Raw genomic sequence first — 18,821 nt, 5'->3', positions numbered from 1 at the left:
ATATCTCTCTCTAAAACTCCATCACTCTTTCACATCATCCTCTCTTTCTCAAAACTCCATCTCTCTAAAATCTAAACTCCATCTCACTCTCATATTATTGTCTCTCTCTCTCAAAACTTCATCTCTCTCCTTAAAACTCAAACTCTATCTCTCTCTTTCTCTCTAAAACCAAAACTCCATCTCTCACACACATAAGAAGGTGTATTCATGATTGAACTCGAACTCAAACTAAACCCCTTGGCTGATAAACTCACCGAAAAGCGAAAAGAGAGAGATGGAATTTGAATAGGGTGTTATTTTAGTGTTTGTTTGAATAAAAAATTTATGGTCAAAAAAATCCAAGAGGTTGTAAAATAAAAATGATGAAAACATTTTACTTACAAGTAATATTTTTAATTCTTGGATCTCATAAGATATGAAAATTAAAAATAAGAGATAAAGAGATATTTTCCTTTATTTATTTGATATTTGATATTTGAGATGTCATAGGTTTATCTCCTACCGTTAATATTGTAACATTTGTTTACTTGGACTAAAAAAAACTCAAACAATTACCCCTTGGCGTTAAAAGCAAAATGGAACAAAATTCGAAGAAAAAAAACTTCTCTTAAATGTGATAAATCGCATACCCTCCATCGTCTAATCTTACATCTGATGGCTAGGGACTGAATGTGACTTTCCTATAAAAAAACAATCTTCTCGTATGCTCGTTTTTTTTTGGGAGAAACCAACAAAAGCACCTCCAATGCAGTATTGATCATCAGGTAAAACATCCAGATTACAACCCAAAAGTCCAACAAAAAATGGTAAATAAAAAGAAAACTAAAACAGACAACAAAATAAAAGAAAAAGAAAAATAAAACGTGGGATCACGTAAACTTTTCGCATTCATGGGGGAGGCATGGGTCCCGGCTCGAAAAGAGGAGGGCAGCAACTCTGGAATAAGCCACAGCAACAAAGGCACCACAGGCTGCAAATAAAATAAAATAAAATAAAATAAAAAGTCAAAAAAATGTCTCTTATTACATAAGTAGGATGTAACAGATTAATCATTTGATTTTTACCATTTTCAGTGATTTAAAACTCGGCGATGTGAGTCCGACTAGGACACACCCACATTACTCATACTCGGCAGGCTGCCGAGTCCCGAAGAAAAACCTTAGGAACCCCCAAGCCTAGCCAATTCCCAATGCGAAGGTTTTCTAATTAATCGGCTAAGTCTTTGACAGACTTGGCCGAGTATGGTTGTCTGACTCGTGCTCAGGCCTCTTGCGACACACAGGCCGAGTATTTAGTTTAAAATACTGCCTTTTCCTTTTGGAAACCAATTCCAGTTCCCCTTCTCTCTTGTCAGTTTTAGCTCTATTTTGATTGATATGCAGGGGCTGTGGTACCAATATATCTTTTCCCTTTCTTTTCCTATCAGTGACCTCATGTTGAGGAGCAATGCCAACAGGAAGTAAGTGATATTAACATTGGAAGAAGAATAAGAAACATGCGGTATAGAGTCATAGGGTAACCACATTCTTCTTTTAGCTTTCTATTCTGCTAATATCATTTTGGTGAATAATTAATTTTTACAATTCACAGAAAGAAAACAATTCAGGCCGCGACACTAATTTTCATGGCCAACATCGAAGAAGAAAAGTAAAGTAGAAGGAGGGAAAATGCGTTTTTCACAGATTAATTAACTGCCAAAAAATTCAGGTTGCATTGTCATCCCATGCCCCTAGTGAGGAAGAAAAAGGGAAGAAAAATAAGGGACAATGGATTTTCTCAGACGAGTTTCAGGCTTATACTGAGGAAACAATGAAGAGAAAAGGGAGAAGAAAGACTGGATTTTAAAAGAAAAGGGCAAAGGGAAAAATGGGTTTTTCTCACCAAGTTCCCAGAAATCCATTGAATCCTCCACTTGCAGGTGGAGGCTCTGGTGCAGGAAGAAATGGGGCTTCTGGTGGTGGCTCCATGTTTATCCCTCTACAAAAGGGTTAGAAAAAAATAGAATCAAAGAGCTATCAGAACATGGGATTTCCCAATGTATATTATCAAGCAAATAAGGGGCACCTGCACCTTCCATTCTATTTATCTAACCTTCCCGATCAGCCCCCCACCTGCCATTCAAACACTCAAAGCTTCAAAAGAAAGGCCGCAGCCAAACAGTCAAAAGCACACAGTTTTGATCATTTTCCTTATTAGTAAGTACCTAATCTTTGATCTATTTGATATTGAGTTCTGGGGTGCCATGGTATTCTACCTGATAATTTTACCAAATATTTATTTAGAATCGTATAATGGAAAAACGTGTATTCGTATTATAGTAGGTATTCTCACTCATCCCCAACCACTCATTGATGGAAAGCAACATATCGCTTGCTATTAATTGATAAAAAAAAAATTTCTATTAATTGATCAAAAACAACTCATTCCATGCAACTAATTGATTAACTACTCATTCCCTTATACTAGCCAACAGTGAATAATAATTCACAGACATACATGGCTAACCACGTCCACAGGTATAGAACAGAGAATTCATGCATAATTAGGGACAAGTACATGCACATAACAGGGAAGTATCCTTTTTGTTATAACGGCTATCCAAATAAAGAAACACAAAATGTAAACAAACTACTTAACTGCAACAAGGAAAAGGGGGATGATTTTTTTTTTTTTTGGGAGAAGGGGCAGGGGTTGCTTGCAGTGGGCGGGTGGAAGAACTTTGGATACAATTTCTGGGCCTCTGGCTTGCAGTAGTATTCATGAGACACAATCCGGATAAGGCCTGACCTGACACGCATGCCAGGGCCTCTCTGTTTATGCCTTGAGGTGTCCCTGTAGTCATTGAAACTCTCGTCCAATTTCTCCCCTTGTGTGTCTTGACTTTGACACTCTAATTTTTCAATCAGCTTCCTCAACCCTTCAAAAATCTCATCTTAACCTATGACACACCAGACAGCACCCATACTTTTCAGAGAAAACCACTCGAAATCCCATATTTGAAAGTAAACATTTAAGTATATGTGCATTTAATGTACAGTACATAATCTGGGTTGGCAATCCCCAAACCACATCTCCCTCTTTTTTTTTTTTTTGGGTGTGGGGGGTGATTAGAAAAAAAGGGCTGTGACCCGGTGCTGGTCCCGCCTACGCAGGGTCCCGGGAGGGGTGAGCTGGAAACGGTTCTAACCTTTGGCTTTTTATGCAAAAAATGGCCGCTCTCAGGACTCAAACGCACGCTCTTGCTCTGGATACCCGAGCCTTTTACCATGACACGGGGTAATTGATGACAATATATTATTTCATAGATATGTTTACAAAGACATCTGGGTGGGATGAGGCAGTCCACAGGTCAGGTTATCTACATAACTGTACAAAATGTATGTAACAGAAAATCACAAAGACAAAAAGGAGGCCAAAAATGAAAGGTCTGTACATGGAGAAAGCTAATCAGAGAGAGTAAGGTGGATAAAATGGAGATAAAATATACAAGAGTAAAGAGCGTAGCGAGAGAAAGTAGGCAGAGAGACCAGTTCGAAACAGGGAGGAGGTAAAGATGAAAGAAAAAAGTGTAGAGAAACCCGATCTACAACACTTAATCATGACCAGATGCAATACTAAGATAGTGAGAAAATATGCTTTTATGTAAAGGCTTCCATATGTGAAATTAAATACATATGGATCATTTTCAGGTAAGAACTTTGTTAGACAAGAACCCATCTTTCTTTTGCCTTTTTCCACTTGTGCTTTTCATGGTTTCAGCCCCTTAAAGGCCATGCTTTCTGTTGGCCATGCTTTCTGTTGTCTTTCAGAGTTATTTCTCATGGTTTCTGCCTCTTTGCATCAATCCTTTGGTTTGGCCTTCTGGAATTCAGAATGTTCAGAAATTAAAGAATCAAAGGGAGATCTATTTGAGAAATGCATTAGGCTTTACAAAGCTTGGATTAGTGAAAGCCAAAAGTTTTCTTTTTTATCCTCAAGTCCAAAGTCCATGCCCATGATTTCCTTTTTATCCTCAGCTCCCCAATCGACATTCCTGTTTTAGTTCCAATAAAAAACAAAACTAAATATTTTCATTTTTTTTTTCCTTGACCTAAATTTATTTTCCTATTTCATTGATAAATATATATATATTCCTATTTAAGCTAGCTGGGAAGGCTTTGTTTAGCTTGTTATATTATAGAAGACATTGTTCCACCCCTGAATAACCAACCACCACTCCACACGAACATGTTCGAAACGAGAATGACATTTACTAGAATTTTCTAGAGGTATCCGATAGGACTTCTTATCCAGTACAAATTCAGGAAGTACAGAGGGATAAATAATAAATGCATTATACATAAGGGTATCTGTATTATTTTGCATTTATGAACTTCATGTGCTATATATCATTAGTACATACCTTATCAAAAAATTCAAACTGACAAATGCAATAAACAAACAGTTTCCAATAAGTGGGTTGAAGTACCATAGTCAAATCCCTTGGAGCTCTCTCCATCTCGGCCAATAGGTTTTGGGTTAAATCCCATAAGGAACCTGCCAAATAAAAAGGAACACGAAAGAAAAATAATTCATTGCCATATCAAATCAAGTGCAACATGCTGAGAACAGAAATTACTGAAGGTATATTGAGCAATGACACACTAATCAGGACTTGAAAAAATGAGCAATACCTCAGACTTGGGACAATGGTCCAGATCCCCAATCTCTTCTTCTGTAAAACATTTAACATTTTGGGACCCTTCTAGTTTTTCATGTCATCCTTGCAAGCCAACTCTCTGCAGCGCAGAAAAGTTAACTGATGAGGAGTAGAAGATTAAAAAACTATGATTTCATAAGTTAATATGAGACACAAGCTGTCAACCAAAATATTGTCAGTCCAAGGGAGAGTATGGAGGATTAGGCATCTATTAAAGGAAAAATATCCAATTAGCACGAGTAATATAATTTCAAAAACAATAGAACAGGAGTGTGACTGTCAAATATGCTTCCTTTCACTCTAACCACAGATACCAAGGGGGTTTCAGTTTTGGGAGTAAGGCTAGAATATTAAATCCTGGTTTCAATCTGAATCAAGATCAACCATGATACATTTAGGTAAACAAATTGTCTCACTGCTTAGCTGAATATGTGCCAGGCGTACTTCTCAAAAATGAACTAAAAGTTTTTGAAGTCTTTTCCTAACTTTGCAAGAGAATTGAAGAGCTTTTCTGACTACACCAAAGCATTTGAAAGTTACTCCACGGTCAGTAAATTGAAATTCTTAGTGGACACCTTTTTGAAGCCCAAACCACTTTCTAAAGGAAAACATATGACAAATAAGTGGAGTATGTATACAGTTATCCAGTGGCCATCAATCATACACATTCCTAATGATGGATAGTGGAAATCAATTGCACCAGGGTGAATTTTAGAGAGGGGCCCAATACTGTTAATCTCTACTATCCATTAAGAGAAATGATTAGTAGATGACCCATTAGAGTAACACATCCCATACTTTAATGGATTATGGAATGCTGTGCCCTTTATTGAGCATGTGTTACAGGAGAATATTGCAATAGGAGAATATTGCAATACCTTATGCAGGAAATGAGAACATATCAACAAGGAGCTTTCTTTCATCAAACAGTTTAACTAGCAAAGCCACCAAAAATCCACTTCAATAAAAAATCTCTCAGGTTTCTATCGTGCCCCACAACGTGACATCATACCACTTCGAATCATCTTAGCATGCAGTTGAGAAACTGGGCTTACATAGCCCTCTCTTTGAAAAGCCTCAAGCAATACAGCATATATCTCCCTATCTGGAGACACCCCAACTTGCAACATCATATTAAACATATCTTTGGCTTCAATCAACCGCCTTCGCTTACAAAATCTGTTTATCGCGGCACTGAAATCCGAAATAGAAAGCTCAAAACCTCTCTTCACCATTCTATTAAAAAGGTCGATAACCTTGTATTTGTCACCCCTGACACAATATGCATTGACCACTGATGTGTAAGCATCTTTGTTTAGTTTTATTCCCCGAAGTGTAATAGTTTCCAGAAATTTCTCAGCACTCCATAAGTCATAACACATACATAGGCCGCTCACAAGCAAATAATAAGTAGTTGGAGTGGGCTCAAGGTTGCGCTCCATCATCTCATCATGTAAAGAAAATGCTGAGAACATGTTATGTTGTTCACAAAAACCCTGGATGAGCGTATTATAAGTAATGTGGTCAGCTTCTAGGCCCTTACTGTACATTTCATTAAGGACCCCCAAAGCTCTTTGCAAAAGCCCTTGCTTGCAAAGCCCTTTAATAATTATACTATATGTAACAGTGTTTGGTGCAATGCCTTTTGAAGCCATTTCATTGAGCAATTCCATCACAATTTCCATACTCCCCTCTTCACAATATGCATCGATTATGGTACTATATGTGACCTCATTGGGAACCAAGCCATGAAGCTTGAGCATGCCTACCATCCCTTTGGCCTCCGTAAGTCTCCCATTTTTGCATAAGCCATAAATAAGAGAATTATGGGTCACTATACTTGGGCTTACCCCATTCTTGATCATTTCCTCATACAAACCAAAGGCCTCTTGAATATAGCCCATTTTCACATACCCATCAATCATTATATTGTAAAGAAATTTGTCAATAACCAAACCACTATTTGTTAAGTAGTCCAAATATGCCCTAGCTTCGCCTAGCTCCCCATTCTTGCACATTGACGAAAGCATTGCCATACATGCAACCTTATTGGGCTTGATTCCTTCCCGAAGCATAACTTGAAACAATTTATTTGCCCTTTCCGTATTTCCTATCTTTGCATAGCCACCAATAAGGATACAATATATGATGAGATCTGGAACCAATCCCACCACGACCATTTCATCAACCAACTTCTCGGCTTCATTGACTCGACCCATTTTACACAAAGCACTTAACAACACAGCATATGTGTACATATTTAACTGGAGGTCCCGGGCGATCATCTCATCCCGAATCCTCATCCCTTCATTGACATTTCCCTTCCTTAAGTGACCACTCATAAGGGTGGTGTATGTTACATGATTAGGCCTCAAACCATTAAGCAACATCCTGCATACAACCTTATCAGCCTCTGACATAAGCCCAAGTAAACAAAAACCATTGACAAGAGCGTTGTATGTAATCAAATCAAGTTCAATGTTGTGTTTCTCCATGTCCTCAGAGAATTCTAAAGCTTCCTCAATAGAACCCACAACACAGAGTCCATGAATAAGTGTATTGTAACTGTATGTGTCCAGAAGTAACCCATGACCAAGCATTAGAGAGAGAAAGGACTTTGCGATTTTTACGAAACCCATCTCACAAAATCCAGACATAAGAATGTTAAAGGTAACAATATTTGGTAGATGGCCTACACTCTGCATTTCCTGAAACATTTTTACAGCTTCTCTCAACCTTTGACGTTTACATAGACCATGAATAAGGATATTGTAGGTGTAGATGTTAAGAGATACCCCACTAACACAAAGATCTTCACATATGCTCCAGAACATCTCTGTGTGCCTAGTTTTGCTAAGAAGACTGTTATATGTTGATATTGAAGCTTGAAGTTTTAAAAATTTCATCTTAGTGAGAACATAGAGAGAGTCATCGATCAATTGCGATTTAGAGAAAACATTTGCCAGCATATCCCATACCAGATCATTGCTATCCCAATCTTGAAATTGTTCGCTAAGTAATTCGCAAAGTATTGGTGCGGAACCAGGTCCTGCCAGAGAATAAAAGAAAAATTAGTCTTTTATTAAATAATTGAAGTGTCACATTGCCAAGAATCTTCATCAGACAAGAAAAGAGAAGAAATCCAGCCATCCACTTAGTTAAAAAAATGAAGAAAATTTTTTTGATCAAATTGCTCACAACCTCATATCAGATGAGAAAAGAAGAGAAGTCCAATCCACCATTTAATTAATAAAATAAAAAAAATGAAAATTATTGTCATATTTACAGAATAAATTCGTATTTTGCATCTTTTACTGAAAATATGGTTCATTCAAAACTCTGTTTTCAGTGAAAAAACTACCCCAGTTTTTAAACAAAACTATTTGTGATTGTTCGTAATTTAAACAAAAGACTCTCCACTAAATTTACAACTATCCCCCACAAATTCACACTAGAACCAGTAAAATAACAATAATTTTTAAAAAAGAAAAATCCACATAATTCCATAAAAAGGAGAAAATATGTTCCAAAAAGCCATATAATTTCAGAACCAAAATCATAAAACAAGCAAGCAAAAATTACACCTTAATCCTCAGAAAAATAATGCAAGAAAAACCCCGAAAAATACCTTCTTTTGCCAGTATTCTCTGTATAACGACTCTCAAATCCTTCAATCTCTTCTGCATAGCCAGTGCATGAGCTACAGCGAATTGGGTAACCCTGGAATGGCGAAAAAACAAAGTTTTGATAAACCTTTCAAGACCCAATTCATCAAAACCCTTGAAAATTGAGCCCAAATAGTGTCTGGGGTTTAATAGTGGAGACTGGTCTGGTTCTTCTACAATAGCTGGAGCAACAAATGATGAACTTCTGGGTCTTAAAATGTTGGTTTTGAGAGATAGAGAGAAAAAGTGGTGCACAAGGCGACGATGGAAGATCCTCATGCGATGGTGAAAAGCGTGAGGTATTCATAACTTTCGCAGTGGATTTTAGAGAGAGAAAATGGTGGGAAATGCAGTCATTCTGCAGTGAGTTAGAGAGAGTGAGGGTGATGTTCATTTAGGGCTAGAGAACGTAATTTTTTTTTTTTCCTTTTTGACCTTAATGGATTTGATTTGGGGTGGGTGAGAGGCAAGAGGGGGACATTGACAGAGAATGGATAGAGGACCAAATAGTAGCATTTGAGAAATTTAAGCTTGTATCCACTTTATATAGGTTAGGATGTAGTTTCTTAGCCTTAGGGTTTGTGAAAACAAAGTAAAACGGCCTTGTCCGAAGAGCACTTGGAGCATCAAAAATCTTGATGAAAAATCAATTTTTAACATTGGCCATGAAATTTGAAGTTTAAAAAGTTATATATCTTGAGATATGTGAATATTTTATTTTTAGGGTGAAATGGATGGTTTAGATAATGTGTTACAATATATATTATTTTTAGATCTTGAAATCCGAATTTTTAAATACTATATAAAAAATTACTCAATATTAAACACAAATTGTTGCGGTGGAAGAATGGAGAAAATTTTTTGTATTGAACAAAAAATTGAGGAGATGGTGCATAACGTTCGGTCTATTGATGAGGAGGTATTAACCAATGGTATGTTAATTAAAGTTTTAGAAGATCAAAGATAAGAACTGATTCATTTAGAATGGAAGAGATTTATTGGAGGTAAAAGACCGTGGTTAAATGGTTAAAAGAAGGCAATATTGACACTAAATTCTTATGTCATTGCTATTGCTATTTGTAGACAAAATGATATCTCTAATATCAAATTCAATGGTGTGAATGAAGACAATCATGAGGCTTAGGAGTTGGTTTATGTGAATCGTTCCAAAAAGGCTTTCTCCAATGGGTTACGTTTCAATGTTCAGTTTGATGGACTGCCATTCAACAAGCTTTCTAAAAATGTTGCTTATGATTTGGTTAAGGGGGTAGATTTAGAAGGGCTAGGGAGGGTTATTTTTTCTTTACGTGGGGACAAAGCCCCCGGTCCAGACGATTTCCCAATACTATTTTTCTAGAGGTTTTGGCCAATGATGAAAAAAGAATTGCTAGTGATGGTGAATGAATTTTTGGAGAGTGGAATTTTACATGAGGGGATCAATACAACGTATATTGCATTGATTCCAAAGAAGTTGTCCATAATGGGAATTAATGGTATTCACCTAATTAGCTTGTTGACGAGTCTCTACAATATTATTTTCAAAATTCTTAGTTGAGAGATTAAAAAATGTGCTTCATCTAGTAGTATCGGGTACACAGTCAACCTTCATTAGTGGAAGACTGATTATGGATGGCATTTTGATTGCTCAAGAATGTATTCATGTTTGAGGGGTGAGTGGGATTCTAGGGATAGTGATTAAACTCAACATGGAAGAGCCTTATGACCGTGTTAAACGGAATGCCTTAGATAAAATCTTATTCCGCATGGGTTTTAGTTGAAATTGGCGGTGGTGGATTATAGGTTGTTTCTCTAGTGCTAACTTTCCAATATTGGTGAATAACTTCCCGAAGTGTTTCTTTAGGCATTTAGGGGTATTCGCTTTTGCCTTTTTACTTTGGTGGATGAGGCTTTTAGTTTGATGCTTCGAAATGTAGAGTTGACAAAGCTTGCAAGGCTGTCAAGTGAGCTTAAAAGCTCTTTGTATCTCTCATCTGCAATATATTATGCAATATGTTGATGGTACCATTATCTTTTGTTGAGTAGGGGTGGGTCAAATTTTGAAGATCAAAAGGTTTCTTAGATGTTGTGAGTTGGTCTTGAGGTTAAAAATTAATTTTGGGAAAACCTCTGTTGTTCGAGCCAGTTGCTATGAGTTATTGCTTAACCACATGGCTACTCTTATGGGGTGTAGGATGGAGTGCTTTCCAATCACGTATTTTGGGATGCCAATTTTAGATTCAAGGCTACCAAAGGACCCAATTTTGAAGAGAGTACATGTAAAATTGGATTTTATGAAAGGTGAAGCATGTATCTTTTAAGAGGGCGTATCACTCTTATAAAGTCTTTGTTTTCCGGTCTTCCAATGTATTTGACGTCATTGATGGTTATGCCTGAGGATATTTTTTAAGAGATAGAACAACTTCTGAGGAACTTTTGTGGGGATCTGATGATAAGGTCAGGAAATCTCATTTGGTAAATTAGGGGAGGATTTATGTGAAAAGAAAATATATATTATATATCAGGTTAATATGGAAGGTGTATATTGTAATTAATAAATATGGGAAGGGTAGGTACAATATCTTATATTTTATGATAAGTCTGCGTATAATTTAGGTGCTTATGATTTATTTTTATTATTATCGTTTGTGTATTTGTCTATTTAAGACAAGTTTGTATATGCATATTGATTAATGGACACAATGTGTCTCTTCAGAGAAACCTAAGACTCTTCACAATTTGTATTCCAAAGAGAAAAAATAGCTTGGGAATCAGAAAGTTAAAGTTAGTTAATCAAGTATGAATTGCTAAATAGTGGTGGCGGTCAATGCGATATGAAATCAGATGTGGTGAGAGGTTTTAGTAGCCAAATATGGTTTGGATTCGGCCACTAATCTGATCATCAGGGACATAATTGGGTCTAAAAAATCTCAATTTTTGAAAGGTATATTATCTATTCGTTATTTTACCCTTTAGCGAAACTGAATGACGTGTATGAGAGGATATGTAGCTCCACAATTTGGAACATTGTAAGAAAAATCGAATCGGAATGGTTAATCAAATATGGGGCTGAAAGTGGATCAACCAGCTTAATCGGTAAATCGGTTGGTTCAACTAATCTAACAGGACAAGTCTCAGGGCGGTCAAAAAAGTGTTCAAATATAAAAAAGAATATAATAAAATATGAAAAGTATAGTTAAACCATGATTAAATAAAGCACCTCCAAATAGAGTAGAAAATTAATGAAACAATGGATTTTAAAGAATTGTGCCCAAGGGTATTTTTGAAATGTTCTAAAAAATTATGAAAAAATGTAAAAATAAGTATTAGTGACCAAAACAATTTTCAATCTTTATCAAAATGCATTACAAATAAAATCCCTTATTTTTAGATTTTATATATTATTTTTCATTTTTTTAAAAAAATATCCAGCCGATTCACCACAATTGGCCAAAACCGGTTCCGATCTAATCGGGTCTAACCAGGCGATAAGAATTTGAACCGCCTAATATTTTCCACATTGATTTGGAACATCCATTTCTTTTTTTTTTGACAAGATTTGGAACATCAATTGAACCTAAAATAGTGTACCCCACACAGTAATCACACAACTCATATACTTGCTTACAATTTTTTTAGGATATTTATGTTTCTGATAGTGTGGATGATGACTTTCTGTGGGAGGTAGAGTCAGATGGGTGGTTTTTAGTGAAATCAACCTATTATATTTTTTCCCATGATAGATTTAGGTGGAGTTGTCCCAGGTTGAAAGACATTTGGAAATGGAAAGTATCACATAAAGTGCAGGCATTTATGTGGATTCTGTAACATGATAAGCCACTGACTTTAGGGAATGTGTAGTAGATTTTTATTTTTTATTTATTTTGCTATTTTAGATTTTATGTATAGAGTTATTTTTATCTTTTGTTTCTTGTAGAGATTTAAAAGGCAAATTAAGAAGTTTTCTATGAGAGTTATTTAGGATATATTTTGTTAAAAGTTGTACACAAGGGGATTCTAATTTTAACATATTTAGTTGGGGATTTTATTAGAAAGAGATTTGTATAGGATTTGAGATAAAGAGAGAGAAGGGGGGAGAGAGGGAAAAAAAAATAAATGAGGGTGCAGGTGGAGAGTTAGTTTTCTAGTTTATTGTTTTATTATTATTATTCATTTTAATTTGCATTTAAAGGGAAGATGTCGCTTCTTTGTAAGGATGACGAATTGAGTAAATATTTTGGGCCTTATGACAAAATCTCTGGGGTGGACTCCCTTGCAAACCTTGAGACATGGTATACTCTTTTATTTTGTCTCTATTTTATTTTATTTTATTTTACTTTTTTATTTTTTTTTCTGGGTTAGTTTTTTTTTGCATTGGTTGATATCCGAGCAAGTAAGATCTATCAATCTCAATGCTACCAAAACCCACTCTTACAATCAATGATATATTACCATAAATCATGGAGTTTGTGAAATTAATCAGAGGTTGCAAAAGTTGGAGTACACAATTCTTCGAGAAGATAGTGCTCACAACCATGGAGATCTGACACCAAGTTCTACTAAAGAGACGAAGCTAGTCCCATAACCAACTCAAGTTGCATATCCTGAATATTACGATCAAATTGTGATGCAAAAACCACGTGTTAATGAACATCCACATGATCTTTGTATTAAGTTGATCTTTCGGAGTTTTATGAGGAACTTGAAAAAAAATCAAGATTAAGCTTGAGTTCCCAGTGTTCTACTCAAGTTATACCCAAAGTATTTGATGAATTGGTTTATTGAAGACAAAGTACCGAGAAGAATGGTGGGACTTCATACCAACTTTTGAGAAGGCCACTAAAAGATTTAAGTTCAACAAGCTTGAGGTCGAGCTTCTTCTAACTTTAGGGGAATGATGTGTTTTTTTTTTTTTTTAAGATTTTATTTGTAGAGTTATTTTTATATTTTCTTCCTTGTAAAGATTTAAGAGGAAAAATATGAAGCCTTATATGAAAGTCAATCAGGATATATTTTGTTAAAGGTTGTTAATAATAGAATCCTAGTTTTAAGGGATTTAATTGGATATTTTATTTTGGAAAATATTTGTATGGTATTTGAGATGAAGATAGAGAATGAGAGAGAGTGAGAGGAAAAAAAATGTAGGAAAGGGATAGAGTTAGTTTATTATTATTATTATTATTATTCCTTTTAATTTGTTTTTAAAAAGAAAATGATGATGGTGAATTATATAAAGAGTTTGGGTCTTGTGACAAGATCTTTAGGGTAGACTCCTTTGCAAACTCTGAGAGAGAGTATAATCTCTTATCCCTTATTTTATCTATCTTTTATTTATTTTTTTCTTGCATCACAATCTTCATGACAAGGGATAAAATTGTAGTTAATATATGCTTGTTTTGTAAGAATGACGAGGATCATATTTTCCTTCACTGTCTTTTTTTTTCAAAACATATGGTATTGAGCAATACAAAAGGTTGGTACCCCATTAGTTTGTCCCAGTTCACACATGGATAACTGGATCATCTCGAGCTTACAGGGTTACCCAAGGTTGGATGCATGATATGGACCATTTTTTTGTGCTGCTATCACTTGGGATACCATTTTTGGTGCTGCTATCACTTGGAAACTGTCGTAGGAATGAAACCATAGAACTTTTGAGGGTATCTCTTTGGAGTTACAAGAAGTTAAATGAATAGTATCATATATTTGTGGAGCTGGTTTAATATAACTAAGGAATAAATGTATTCAAGGTGGATATTGATTTGAATTTGGCTAAACTAATGACCTTAAAGTTTGTCAAGGTTAGACCCAAATGCAGATGACAGCCCCTTGCGATAGGTTTTAAATTGAACCTCGATAGTTTTTCATTGGGGAATCCAGGTGTGGCAGGTATAGGTGGTGTGAGTAGAGATAGCTCGGGAAATTAGCTTTGTAGGACTGTGTAATAATGTATCTGCAATGCATGCTGAAATAGCCGCTTCATTGTGAGCAGTTAAAATTCTAAGGGAACGACAAATTGGTGACTACTTCATACAATACATGAATGAGACACTCTTAATATGATCAATTAGTGTAACAAGGAGTCTCTGCCACCATGGCTGTTAAGATCATTGTGGATGCAAACTTTGGAGATCGCTTCTCATTACTTAGTCTTTTTTAATCTTGTCTTTTGATTTAATTTTGGATCTTTGTTGCGACCATTTTTTAATTAATAAAAGTTCGTACTCTTGTAAAAAAAAAACGAATCTTAATTTTTTTCACAACCATACGATCAAGGCTGAGATGATTGACTTGAAGGTTTTTCAATGCCAGAAATACAATTTTTTAGTGAGATTTGATGCGGAGCTTTATTTATTTTGATAGGGTTGCGGCTCTATCAAAATATTTTATTATATATTATTATAATTTTGTATTTTAAGTTTGTAACTTCCTTTCTAATTATTTTTTCAAAATTCTCCCACTTCAGGCCTTCAAATCAAAATCACGAAGAACTTGTTTATTCATACTTCGGGGTCTTCGAGATTCGAAGAGAACTTTGGCTCTCCACTTGAGAACTTAAAAATCCCAAGTTTTTAATTTTATTACCGTTGCAGATAAAGCGAAGATGCAGATGAGTATTAGCAGATAGAGTCAATTTGCATGAGATAGGTGAATGGCATGCTCTTGTTTTTCCAACAAGAAGAGAGTAGATAGAGAGGGGGGATCGTCTATTCTCAGTTAGTTGAGAGAGATGAGATAATAATAATAATAATAATAATAATAATAATAATAATAATAATAATAATAATAATAATAATAATTATTATTATTATTATTATTATTATTATTATTATTATTATTATTATTATTATTGTAATTGAATATTTAGTATCACTGTCACACGACTCACACGAGTCCAATGAGGGTGAGGCTGAGTTGCTTAAATTGTATGCACAACTTGGATATATAGAAAGGAAAAATTTTATATAAAGATGCTACTTTATAATGTAGAACTCCCGATGTCTTTCAAAAATCCATTGGAAAAGGTAGTTTTAATATTGAAAAACCATATGATTGATCATCTCGACATCGAGATGTATGACTATGAAAAATAAAAAGATTTTAAGTCTCAATAATAGTGCATTTTACAAGATATTATTTACACCCTCCATTTTCAAGATTTTCATATGTTTATAAATCTATTTGATTTTAACTATTTTTAAAATTTTATAATTAGATATAAAAATAAATTTTAAATTAATTTTAAAAATATTTTACGTCAAAATTATATAGCATGATAAAATTTGAAAGTCCTATAAAAAAAGACAATTCAAAAGATTTAAAAACGGGGCATCCAATGACTAGAAATAACTGTAGCCTCCGTGTAATATATGTGGATGGCATGATAATATACAATCCTATAATTACATAATTAAATCCCTAATGGCGTTTTTCTAACAAAACGCTCCTAAAAAACCACAGCGTCCTCTCGCTCACTCTGTTCCTGCACTTGTGCCGTAAACCTTAGAACCCTAAAACCCACGACTGAACAATCCCTATTTCTCTCAAATCACTGTATCCTGCTGAACCCTATGATTATCTGATCTAAAACCCTAATTTCTCACCCCCCGTAAGAGAAATGGCTTCCATCTCCTCCTCTACAACTCAATCCTCCATTAAAATCCTTCGACAAAAGACCAGTCCATGGCGTTCAAGCTTCTTCCACCACCCCCTACGGGCTTTCTTTACAAACCCGCCTGCAAAATCATCAGAGAACGAGACTCCACCCATTGATGGAGAACCCATTTCGAACCAGAGCCATGAATTCTATGGCGAACCAGATCAGAGCTCACGATCTTCGTCAGAGAGAGGTAAGCCCCGAAACCCCGAATATTTGGAGGAAACCATTATTAGAATGATGGCTAAGAGGTCTTGGACGACCAGGTTGCAGAACTCCATTAGAGCTCTGGTCCCTGAGTTCACAAAACCCCTTGTTTTGAACATCTTGGATGGTGCCAAGAAGGCTCAACAAGCTCTGAATTTCTTTAGGTGGGTCGAAAAGACTGGTTTTCACCACGATTACTCGACCCACCTCAAGATAATTGAGATTCTTGGTAGGTTTGGTATGCTTAACCATGCAAGGTGCATTCTCTTTGCCATGAGAGAGAAAGGAGTAGAGTGGGATGAGCGTTTGTTCAATATGTTGATCAATAGCTATGGAAATGCTGGTATAGTTCAGGAATCAGTGAAGATCTTCAATAAAATGAAGGAATTGGGGATTGACCCTACGGTGAGAAGTTACAATAACTTCTTCAGTGTTATACTGAAACGGGGTCGAACTTTTATGGCTAAAAGGTATTTTAATGCTATGATCAGAAATGGGGTTTCTCCCAATATATATACTTACAATATTTTGATTTGGGGTTTTTGCCTATCCACCAAAATGGCCACTGCTAATAGATTTTTTAGTGATATGAGGGAGAGAGGCATTTCGCCTGATATAATCACATATAATACGATGATAAGTGGGTGTTGCAGGGTTGGGGACATGGAAAATGCTTTGAAATCCTTCAATGAATTGAATGAGAAAGGGATGGCTCCAGATGAGATTACTTATACACATCTGATTAAGGGATTTGTTGGGGCTGGTCGAATCGAAGAGGCTTTAGATTTTTTCAGAGAGATGGGTGGCTTGAAATTGAAGTCTAATGCATTGATTTATCAGGCTTTGGTGCTTGGTCTTTATGAAAATGGGAAGATGGATGATGCACAGACTCTTCTGAAAGAGATGATGAAAAGAAATTTTAGGCCAAGTGACCCATCGATCTTTTTGACCGTGATGAAGGCTCAATGTGATGTGGGTAATTTAGATGAGGCCATGGATATTTTGAAAGGGATGAAAAATTTGAGAATCTCACCTGAATCTGCTCATTACGGGGTCTTGATAGAGGGCCACTGCAACAAGGGACTCCATGATAAGGCAGGTAAGCTTTTAGATGAGGTTATGGAGGATGGAATTCTATTGAATCCCGGTGGTTCTCCTTTGGAACCCAGTGTTTATAATCCAATTATCCGGTACCTCTGTGAAATTGGCCATACCCAAAAAGCCGAATTGTTCTTCAGACAATTGATGAAGTTGGGTGTTCAGGATCCTCTTTCATTTAACAATTTGATTGCTGGTCATTCCAGAGAGAGAATGCCTGAACATGGATTTGAACTCCTTAAGATCATGGCTAGGAGGGGAATCCCTTCTGACAGTAATGCTTATAGCTCTTTAGTGGAGAGCTATCTCAAGATATGTGAGCCTGCTGATGCTAAGACGGCTTTAGATAGTATGATAGAGAGTGGCCATCTTCCTAGCCCTTCATTGTTTCGATCTGTCATGGACAGCCTTTTCTCAGATGGTAGAGTTCAAACAGCTAGCCGGGTTATGTATACTATGTTAGACAAAGATGTGCTAGAAAATCTTGACCTTGTTGCGAAGATCTTAGAGGCTCTTCTGCTTAGAGGGCATGTTGAAGAAGCACTTGGAAGGATTGATCTTATGCTTAGGAAGGGATGTTATCCTGATTTCAACCATCTTTTGACTACACTATGCAAGAAAGAGAAGACCATTGCGGCTCTCAAATTGTTAGACTACTGTTTGGAAAGAGATTGCAACGTCAATTTCTCAAGCTATGACCTTGTCCTTGATGCTCTCATTTCTGCAGGCAAAACCTTGAATGCATATTCAATTTTATGTAAAATTACAGAGAAGGGAGGGATGAAAAAGCCAACCAGTTTTGAATCCCTGATAAAAACCCTAAGTGAAGAGGGGAACACAAAGCAAGCAGATATTCTCTCAAGATTGGTCGCCCAAAAGACGTCTGGAGCAAGGAAAGGTCAGAAGGTTGCGATGAGTACGTGAAAATATCTCTTTATTTGGGCATTGCTTGAGCTGGGCAATTTAGGAACGAGAGAATGGTTTTGATGAGTACCAAATGAAAATTTATCTCCCTTCATTTGGGTTTATTAGCTTGAACTGGAGAATTTGTGCAAGGAGGAAAGGATTCTATCAGTCCCTATTGAACTCTCTTCATTTGAGTTTTGCTTAAATTATTGAATTGTGGTAGATTCATGCCTGTGGTGCCATATTTTCTAGCATCGCTTAAATATGGTATATTATAACATTTTGTGGCATTTTTGCCTATTCTCAATTTTGCTTTGGCCTGGTAGCAAATGGTTTTCATCAAAAGCTGAAATAAGAATGACATTGATGTCTCTTTTCACCTTTTTTGGGAGTTTGTGTCGTTGGTCTTATCATGTTCTACTCTTTCCTTTTGTATATTACTTTTTTGCTTTGGATTGCTGGTCACTCATTCATTTGAATCCCCATTGTAGTTAAAGCATGGCAATTTGTTGATTTTGAATTGGAGTTAGCAGCATAGAGTGTAAGGGTTCCTTTCCATCTCCAAATTTACTTTTCCTCGTATAGTTTTAAT

The 18,821-nt window shown here is 35.9% G+C and overlaps 2 protein-coding genes across 24 annotated transcripts; one reads left to right on the top strand and one right to left on the bottom strand.

The window, feature by feature from the left end:
* Positions 1-586: 586 nt before the first annotated feature.
* LOC18995813 (Tetratricopeptide repeat (TPR)-like superfamily protein) lies at positions 587-8,883 on the bottom strand. Of its 20 annotated transcripts, none has more exons than XM_088872016.1 (8): positions 8,328-8,883; positions 5,712-7,748; positions 4,674-4,778; positions 4,469-4,536; positions 2,638-2,938; positions 2,065-2,111; positions 1,882-1,977; positions 587-970 (listed from the first exon to the last, which is right to left on the bottom strand). In XM_088872016.1, exons 1-3 carry the CDS (start codon positions 8,641-8,643, stop codon positions 4,753-4,755), a joined length of 2,379 nt encoding a protein of 792 aa, XP_088728142.1. In that variant the 5' UTR covers positions 8,644-8,883; the 3' UTR covers positions 587-970; positions 1,882-1,977; positions 2,065-2,111; positions 2,638-2,938; positions 4,469-4,536; positions 4,674-4,752. The 20 variants fall into 20 exon arrangements, 18 of the variants coding, with proteins under 18 accessions (XP_088728142.1, XP_088728143.1, XP_088728138.1 ...); XM_088872017.1 differs by having other exon boundaries at positions 2,071-2,111; XM_088872012.1 differs by having other exon boundaries at positions 4,403-4,536; positions 5,578-7,748; positions 8,328-8,882.
* Positions 8,884-15,730: 6,847 nt separating this feature from the next.
* Positions 15,731-18,610, top strand: LOC18995812 (Tetratricopeptide repeat (TPR)-like superfamily protein). Of its 4 annotated transcripts, XM_088872024.1 has the most exons (3): positions 15,731-16,211; positions 16,575-16,695; positions 16,879-18,610. In XM_088872024.1, exons 1-3 carry the CDS (start codon positions 15,980-15,982, stop codon positions 18,245-18,247), a joined length of 1,722 nt encoding a protein of 573 aa, XP_088728150.1. In that variant the 5' UTR covers positions 15,731-15,979; the 3' UTR covers positions 18,248-18,610. The 4 variants fall into 4 exon arrangements, with proteins under 4 accessions (XP_088728150.1, XP_088728151.1, XP_011624278.1 ...); XM_088872025.1 differs by lacking the exon at positions 16,575-16,695 and having other exon boundaries at positions 15,795-16,211; XM_011625976.3 differs by having other exon boundaries at positions 15,795-16,211; positions 16,575-18,610.
* The last annotated feature ends 211 nt before the right edge of the window (positions 18,611-18,821 follow it).

The sequence above is a fragment of the Amborella trichopoda genome, chromosome 7, assembly GCF_054954075.1.
Source record: "Amborella trichopoda isolate Santa Cruz 75 chromosome 7, AtrichopodaSantaCruz75HAP2 v2.0, whole genome shotgun sequence".
Lineage (NCBI taxonomy): Eukaryota > Viridiplantae > Streptophyta > Magnoliopsida > Amborellales > Amborellaceae > Amborella > Amborella trichopoda.
The sequence above is the reverse complement of the archived record's forward strand: the minus strand, read 5'-3'. Positions and strand labels throughout refer to the sequence as shown.